This window comes from Lactuca saligna, chromosome 6, assembly GCF_052625555.1.
Source record: "Lactuca saligna cultivar CGN05327 chromosome 6, ASM5262555v1, whole genome shotgun sequence".
Lineage (NCBI taxonomy): Eukaryota > Viridiplantae > Streptophyta > Magnoliopsida > Asterales > Asteraceae > Lactuca > Lactuca saligna.
The window spans coordinates 31,446,935-31,456,848 of NC_136422.1; the positions used below are offsets into that span (position 1 = coordinate 31,446,935).

The 9,914-nt window shown below is 34.2% G+C and overlaps 1 protein-coding gene across 1 annotated transcript; it reads right to left on the reverse strand.

The window, feature by feature from the left end:
* Window positions 1–2,007: 2,007 nt before the first annotated feature.
* LOC145002418 (uncharacterized) lies at window positions 2,008–4,004 on the reverse strand. The gene is made up of 5 exons (XM_078961699.1): window positions 3,981–4,004; window positions 3,584–3,653; window positions 3,145–3,506; window positions 2,253–2,357; window positions 2,008–2,148 (listed from the first exon to the last, which is right to left on the reverse strand). Exons 1-5 carry the CDS (start codon window positions 4,002–4,004, stop codon window positions 2,008–2,010), a joined length of 702 nt encoding a protein of 233 aa, XP_078817825.1.
* Between the last annotated feature and the right edge of the window lie 5,910 nt (window positions 4,005–9,914).

Genomic DNA, 9,914 nt, shown 5'->3' on the forward strand with positions numbered 1-9,914 from the left:
TAATTATAGTAATCATTTGTTGTGTAATTGCTCTAAATAACATTTGCATGCATGATTTTCTTTATTACATTATAGTAACTTTCAAAATGTTATTTAAATGGTAATAAGTAATATTTGAAGAAGATTTGAATAAAATTATTGGGGAATATGGATGAACAAGAGCTTGCAGCAGAAGTTGAGAAGAACTTTGCAGTATGGTTTCAAAACTATGTGGGTGTTAATTGTGTATTGATTAATTTTATTATTTTTTGTTATGGTTATAATTAACTCTAATTAAGTGTTTTACCATTTTTCATATAGGGAGATAGGATCCGGATAAAGAACAAATATATATTTGACCTTTCCAAAAATGTCATTCATGAGAGTGAAATTATATAGTGCATACTTTGACAATGGTTACAAGGTTCACACAGAAGCTCATGGTCTAAAGAAATCAATAATCAATAACAGTTTGTGTGTTAGTAGCCAAGGAGGTGATTATTACGGTAAGGTAGAGGAAATTTTAGAAGTCGGGTACCCTGGTTACCCAATTAAAACCATAGTTTTGTTTAAATGTCATTAGTACGATTCAACACCTAACATAGGAGTTAAGATTCACAAACATTATAACTTGGCCGGGATAAACATCAAAAGAAAATACAACAACTTCGGGTCGTTTGTTTTTGCCATGCAAGCCACTCAGGTGTGTTACATTCCTTACCCAAGTTTGAAAACAAACAACTTTGATTGGTGGACTGTATATAATGTTAAATCTCATTGTTGGACTGATCTACGTGTAAATCATCCTCAAAAAGATGTTGCTTTCCAAGAAGATGAAGTTGAATCAAATGACATGATTATACCAACTACAACCGATACATACAATTATGATGATCACAACATTTCATGTAGCGGTTTAGATAATGAAAATAACATTGATGAAGAAGGTGAAATTCATGAGGAAGACAATGATGGTATTCCTGACATCGACAGTAGTTATGAGTATAGTATATTGACTAGATGTTTTTGTTTCTTTATAGAAGAATGGTTACATTGTCTAATTTTTAGTTTTTTATGAGAATCGGTAAATGTGATGTTATGTATTAGTGTCCTACACGAGATTTAAATAAAATGAAATTTTATCATTCTTTAGTACACTAAAAGCATTCACTAAAAGGGGACATGTGTTTTTTTGAGATATTTGTGTGTATAATATTTTCATTAAATATCCAATTAAGTAATCGTTTATGTTATAATCTAGCTTATTTACATTGAAAAAATGAAAAATTATTCAAGGTAACATAAACATAATAACACATGTTTATTCTTTCATGTACTATTAAAGACATATAAAATGCAATAAAAAACAAAATATATTACCAATTCAAAAACATATCATTCAAGCAATAGTTTCACTACAAGAAAAACAGCCTTTTACGACGCTCATTGCGCGTCGTAAAAGGCTTAGACGACGTGCAAATGCGCGTCAAGGAAGGCCCTGTCATAAAGAAAGACGACGTACATTCACGACGCTCGTTTACGATGCGCAATTACGACACGCGTTTACGACACGCAATGTGTATCAAGGAAGGCCCTGTCATAAATGAAGACGACACGCATTCGCGTGTCGTAACCTTACGACGCGCGTGTTAATGACACGCAATGTGTATCAAGAAAGGCCATGTCATAAATGAAGATGACTTACATTTTTACGTATCATAATTTTAAATGTTTAAAAAAATATTATTTATAGATTTACTTATTTTCAAATTAAATTTGTATTTAATGTTTCATAATAGAAAATAAAATATCATATACAAAAAATAGAATCTATTGCATAAATTTAATGTCATACAAATAATCGTTCCATGGAAAGATAAAACAAATCAATAAAAGTTGTAACAAAAATTTACAAACTAATTAGATACAAGAAATATAAAAAAAAAATATACCCTCAAATGCTTTTCAAAGTCTAATCTCTATGTCAGGTCTTCAACTCACTTCTGCAACCATTGGTGGTTGTTGAGTTCACCTGACATCCTTGTTGGAAAAATTAGGGTTTCCTTCAACTTCTCTTACTTTGTCCACACCCTCAAGCTTCTTTACTGCAGCCTTACGAAACCTTAATCTCAATTTCAATCCATGTATCTCATCTTCCCTTTGTTTTGCCTACAAATACCCCAAAATATAGTAACAAACCTTCTAACTAAATCATAAAAATATACATTTACTTGTAATAAAAGGATTAGAACCAACTATGTTAAGTTACATACCAATTTCATGGCAGCCTGGCTTTCAGCGGTTACTGCCTGTAATGTCAGGTCTTTATCTTTTTCCCTCCTAAAAGCACCAACAAGGGTTACTTCATATTCTTTCTTCTGCAAATAAATTACACACAACCTCAACATTTTTAGAATTACATCTTCTAAACATCTTTCATTCCAAATGCCAAAAAAAGAAACTACTATATAAGAAATAACACTTAATCACAAACACTGTATTTTCAATATATTTCTTAGTGTACTTTTGAAAATCTACTCAATTATAATAACTTGGGAAAAAATTTTAAGAATAAACAATAAATGAATGTTGGAAACTGTAATAAGCAAATAGAAGAAAGTGATTTTCAACTGAAACAGAAAATTAAAAAGTTTATGACTTTATTTTATCAGTGACAATAACAAGTACCTGAGACATCCGTTTAACAGCAGTAACTAGACTAAATGATCCTTGAAACCCTTCCCATCTGAAGCCTCCCGGAGATCCCACCGCTCAAGCATCATTTTCATGATTTCCAGTTCCAGTTCCTCCATTAATCACGCTTTGCAACTGAGATACTTCTTTCTAACAACCACAAAATCTTCAATTACAACGAACACCATAACACACACACACACACATATATATATATATATATATATATATATATATATATATATATATACTCTTTTGTGTTATTACTTGCATTTAATCAGGTGTTACTTATATATATATATATATATATATATATATATATATATATATATATATATATATATATATATAAGTAACACCTGATTAAATGCAAGTAATAACACAAAAGAGTATGGAACACAAGCCTCAGATACGGTTTATGGCTTCGATCTCAACATCTTTAAAGTGATAAATAGAGAATCAAATTAGTACATGAAGCATAATGTATCTTTCAAGTTCTTCATTCTGTCGATCAAGTTCAGTTGTGAAACTATCACCATCAGAAGACATAAGTGGTGCTACTCCAGTCATGCTTCCACTTGCTGAAATGATTAAGGAGTTTCTTTCCTCATCATCATATGATAATTTCAAACCATTGGATACAGTATGTGGGTTTGGAATGCTTGACGGGTGATCAGATTCTTCATTATAAAATTTTTGGTTCAATGATATCGGAAGCTTTTTCTGCATTAAATTAGTCTCAACTTCCCTTGATCGTTTATTGGGCCGAAAGGCAGGGCTATTATGCTCTCTACCAGGATAATTTACTGGATCAACATGATGTATGGCTGGAACTGCCATATGTAAAATCAAACATTAGATAACACAGGGTAAAGAGTGATTCATTAATCTTAGAATCATGGAAACTCACCATTTCCAAATAGCTGCAATTGGTTTAAAGGATACTGAAAGACACTACTAGAAAAATAGCTTTCTGATATCTGTAATAACACATTTTCAGGGTATTATTACTCATGATTTCAAGAGACCAATTATCCTTCCTGTTTGACCATGAAAACAAAAGGCAGAACATAAAACATTTAAAATAGGGTAAAGGGTAACAACTTGTATGTACAAGAACCTAAAATATACATAAATCTCGAGATTTAAAAAATTGATATGTTTGACCATGAAAAGTCAACATCATCTTTTTGTTAATAGAAGTAAAAAACGATGTATCACAATCCGAAACGCCTAAATTCACATCAATCTTGAAATGATTATAATATGAATTTTAACATTTAAGAGAATAAAAGTAGAAATTTTACCTGCAATGAATAGCAAATTGCCATTCTCTTCAGTCTCAGCTCCACTAGGAATGGATACGCTTTGGCGAGAACACTCAACCATGGATGAACATCAGCTCCCCAATCCTCCGGTACTAAATTGAAATCTGAAAACCTCGGTTTCCCTATCAAGGTTACGCTCCGAATCTGAGGAATCCTCCTGGCTACAATCTTTGGCGGCGCCGAGTAGTAATTTCCGATAAACACATGACGTCTGCTCCACTGCTTAATGTTGTACCAATCTTTACATACTAGAGACACGAAGCTGCGGTCCTTGTGAGAGTTTATCGGTGAGATTTCTCCAAAAGCTTCAAACAATCGTGGAACTGATTTCGGTTCAAGACTAACAGACAAAAACTTCAATCAATCGTGGAGGCAGTTTTAGGAGTTTGACATTATGGGAGGTGGGAGCGTATTCTCAGGCGAAGGAAGAGGGATAAAAATCATTTCGAAGCTTGATCAGTACTGGGAGAGGGGATGCATCAGGTGCAAGATACGCACACATCACGCATCAGGACCTAGGGCTTGTAAGTACAACAAAAAATCATGAGAAACCTTCATCGTCGGAAAGAAATATTATAGATGGAAGAAACCCCTGTGAGAGAGAAAGCAAGAGTCGATTTGAAGCAACCGACAGATGAGACTGAAAGATAGAGGCGCTCCACTCTTTTTTTTTTGTTCGTGTCACCATACATCAACATAGAGAAATCGAGAACCCCTACGATTTGATCTGTTCAAAAGACGGGATCAGAGATTTGGTGATATTGCGATTTTGTTGTGGAAGAAAACAGGACTGGTGATGATATTAGGGTTTTTTTGGGTATTAGAGAGACAGAGAGAGAGAGAGAGAGAGAGAGAGAGAGAGAGAAGAACGATGGAAATAAGGGAGAGGATAACAATTGCAGCCTTTCAAACATTTAGGATTTTCGTTTCCCCCCGGCTGAAAAAGAAGAGAAAGCGCCTTTCATTAGAAAAATATAAAGCGACATTTCTAGACGACGCCCATTTTTAAGTAAGTGCCCTCCGTGTTTTTAATTTTTTTTGTTGGACATTAATTTTAGGGGGCGCACAAAAGCGTGTCTCTTATCCTTCAAATTTTAGAAGAGATGACATTACTTTTAGGGTACACGCTTTTGCGTATCTTAAATGAACGTGTGTCATTGTTTGCGCGTCATCAAAGGGCTGTTTTCTAGTAGTGTTTACATATTTCATTGATCATAATAACAATTCCTCCATTGATCATAATTACGATAAGAAAATTAATTAGGGATTCAACGTCCTAACAAAGAAACAAACCAAATACACCATCATAAACTTGATAATTCGAACTACCGTCAACTTGATGGCGATTACCATGTTCATTAGTATCTTGAATACCAAATTGAGTCGGGGTTTCCTTGACATGAAAACTGACAGGAGCGTCCCGGAGGGGCATCTAAAATGACATCATCACCATTAGCTTGAGCTCTCAACTCATACATCTTCTCTCTATACCACTTGTTCGATAGTTTTCGGTCGATCCAATGAAACAAAACCACAATTAATGTATTCATCATTGTATTTTGTGCAGTCAAGGAACCTCCGTCCAGTATTCTTTAATGTCCATGCCATCCACATTCCAATCGGATGTCCACGTTCGCACAACCTCACATTACTCCTTGAAGACAACGATATCAATTTGCCCAAATTTATCTTCTTCCACTTGTGGGTTTGTGAATATGGGAGCTGGATTTGACGCTTTATTTATGAAAATAAATTCCATAATATGGCACTATAATTGATGGAAAATACTTTACAAAAAATTAATTCCTAGCAAAATCGGTAATAAAAGTTGCAACATATTATTGCTCATTACTAAAAATTCCACTAGTTTTATCGTCGTTGCAAATTTCCATAGCTAAATATCTATGAATTTGAACTACTCCATATCAACGTTGCTATGGAATTTAATTTCGTAACAAATGTCATCACAGATTAGCTAGCCTATTTTTCTATAGCAAAACAAGCAAAGGAAATAAATTTCCATAGAAGAATTCCCTAGCAAATACCTAGGAATAGTACTTCCATAGCAAAGCAACTATTGAATTTTATTCTATTGAAAAATTTCGTTGCATATTAACCAAGATAATTAATTCCATAGCAGTAGTATAATGGAAAGTGTTTTTGTAAAATATTTCTTTGGAAAATTGCTATGAATTTTTTTTCTAAAGAAATATAGGTAGCATAATACCAACGGATATGGATTCGGTAGCATTTTCCTTAGCAAGTATCATGCTTGCTACCGGAAATAAATTCCGTAGAAAATGTCATAACAACCTTGCTATGAAATGATATTCCATAACACGATCCATTACAGATTAATAATGGAAATGTGTTTCATAGCGCCCTTCCTAGCAAAATTGTGTTTTTATTGTAGTGTACAACTAATGGTGCAGAAAAGCATCAAGTGAATTTTCACTCAGGAATAAACTCGTAACCCAGGCTAGACACATAGACCGAAGGCTGCTAAGCCTAATTTTGATAAAGGTTTTGAGATAACCTTTACTTTGAGTCGTTTGGCTTCTCAGCTCGACTCCATTACAGTGGCAAGCTCTACTTGTAAGGTTTAGTATCTTAGCAATAAGTCGCTTGGCTTTCTAGCCAGACTTCATCATTGCAACATGCTCCACCTATAGGGATCATAAGGCTCATAACCTTCGCCTTGGATCGCTTGGCTTTTTGGCCTAACTCCGCTATGATGACATGCTTCACGAACAAGTCTTGAAGGCTCACAACCTTTGCCCATCTATGTCAACACGATGTTGTTTTTGCGTGAAGTATTTACGTTCGTTGGCTGCTAAGCTCTATCCATTTCCACACGATTCAATTCTGCGTGAAGCATTCACGATCACTAGATGCTAAGCCCGATCCATCTCTTGAGCAAAATCGATGCGAGACTGCAACCAATAGGATTTAAAGGATAATAACCTTTCCCTAAACATGTCGATCTAACTCAAAGGACCACGTGAATTAATGCTTTAAAGACTATAAAAAAGCATAAAAATTCTAGAACAGCGTTGACCTACATGTCGAACTGGTAACCATTCAACGAGTTATATATCACTCCAAATACATTATAAAAAATACATAATTATAAGTTTTACATAAATCTATATACAATTTTACATCAAAAAGAAAATAAAATATAATTCGAAACAAAATATAATTTTAGATGAATACATACGTATCAAAAAAAGTTTGTAACATTACTATGTGTTTTTGTTTAATTTAAAAGAAATCTAATTAGATGTGACATGACCACCAAAATTGTTATGCAAAAGATTTCATTTTCGTGTGTTTTTATTCAACTTAATTGGTTTAACCGTTTTTTTTTTCTTTTTGTTAAAAACCGTCGGTTCGTTCCTATCCAGAAATATACATAAAACAAGTACTAGTTGAACTACTTTCTTCTTCTGTTTTCCAGTCCAATCGGTTCGATTACCGGTTCGAACCGATATTTAAAATATTGGTCAAACCAAATTTATACCGACACGTACGTAAATAAAAACCAAGTAATGATAATTTTAAATTTATGTCAAAATATTGACCACTTTAAACATATAACGAAACATACTTAAAATAAGCAGGTAAAAAAATTTTACAAGTTAACGAACAAAATTTTAATGAAAAATGAGATTATATATTATAGAGGATAAATACAAATATTTAGAAATAGAAATGTCGATATTATTATAATGTTAAAATGGAATCTGGATTATAAAAAAAAAAAAAAGTAAAAAAAAAAGGGTAGGCTTGATTCTACAAAATTAAAGGTCGATTTAGGACAAAAAGAAAAATAATAATAATAATATTAATATTAAAAGGCTTTCATTGATTTTTAATTTATAATTGTGAAAATTATCACGCTTAACCATAGGTGACATCCTTAGACAATCGAGCTAAAATTATATATATATATATATATATATATATATATATATATATATATATATACACACACACACACACACTAGGTTTCTGCCGCGAATCTTGAGAACATCCTTCAATCTCTAAAACTTTCAACCATTGTAGTCTGTCAAACTCCTCGCTCAAGGTTAGTTGTGCACCATCCCGACCATAAATACCATACCCGTACGTTCCAGGTTTATTTATGGATAGCTTATGTACGGTACTAACCATAGTTGAGGCGTTTGACCTATAGGTTTGAGTTTGTGGTTTTAGTTGGAGGTATGTTAGAATTTTATTAAGTGTTCTCCTTGCAGGTCAAAGTATATATATAACTCTTATATATTATTGTTGGTGAGGTTTGCAGTATTATTAATATTTGTTTTGTACTCCAAGACTACCAAGCATAGACGACGGTCAGACAGGAACACCGGAGGGTAGGACAATTATAGCAATTAAGCCGTTCTTAAATCCAACAACCCAATACGGCCCTTCAAACTAGATTCTCCGTACCGTAAGTAGTCAAGAAGTGGTGTAATTAATAATAATAATACTTTTATTAGAAGCTAGTTTCTATAGTTGTATTCCTGTTTCAAGGATACGACTTTTCTATGACCAGTTTAGCTCTGATACCAATCTATCATAGCCCCGGTGGAGGCGGCGGAACACGCTAGGCTGTGCGACTAATTTCATGGATCACAGGTAAACTGAATATTTAGCACAAGTACAACAAAAAAACAATATAACATCTGTTTTCTATCTTGATATTTGAATACAATGTTTTTACAAATAATAAGAACACATGAATTGCCTTAACATATAGAAATATAATACAAGTAAACTGGGTTACCTATAATCAAATCCGTCTTGAAGCGTGAGTTCCATTTGTTCGAATTCGTTTATTTTTTAGAAACTCGTCGTAAGAAACCACAAATCCATAAATGTTGACCTTTGCAGCACCTCCGGGGCCGTTTTGTAACAAAGATACACTATAGGGGTTGTTCTGTAATTTCGCTAAACTATACGGGCTGTTTGGTAATTTAATTTAACGAATATGACTGTTTTGGTAAAAGAATGTCAAATGAGGGGTTGTTTTAAATAATCGGGTTCAATGTTTAGGGGTTTGGGACTTCTTTTGAATATTGGGTTTATTAGGGAGGGTAGTTTTGTCATTTTATAAACAAAAAGTCATTTAGGGATTTTATGTATAAAGGGATCTCATGACGGACTATTTGTGTTTAAGTGGTCCAACTTAATGAAATTAGGGATCATACGCCCCTGTTTTTGTCATTCAAACGAAAGGAAGTCGAACACGAAGGAACGACATAGATACGAACAACGACGGCGGCAGAATGGAGCATAAGGCTTCGTCGGTCGATTCGCAAGCCGAGATTGAATCCGGGGTCGACGAGGCCGAAGCAAAGAAGGCGTGAAGAAGTAGCGAAGTTTCGCTCATTCCATCCGGCTGTGAGGTGCGAAGGAAGGAGGTCTAATAGGGAGTCTGATAGGCATATACCGGATCAAAATTGCAACTTAACAGACACAAGCCCAGATCAGAAATGGGTCACGGTAGACCATCTCCTGTTGGGACTTGACGAAGAAGAAAAGCAACCTCAACCTCTGCTGTCCCCTGTTATACAGACTTTATTGAAGGCCTATGCACAAGTTTTTCCCGATGAAATTCCCATGGGACTCCCACCTCCACGCTCTATTCAACACAAAATCGACCTTATACCGGGGTCTGTATTACCCAACAAACCTGCCTACAGAACCAATCCCAAAGAAACCATTGAAATCCGAAAACAAGTTGACAAGTTACTTGAGAAAGGACTAATTCGTGAATCTCTTAGCCCTTTGTGTAGTGCCTACTTTACTTGTACCCAAAAAGAACAGAGAATGGAGGATGTGTATGGATAGCCGATCCATAAACAAGATCACCATCAAGTATTGTTTTCCTATTCCAAGGATTAA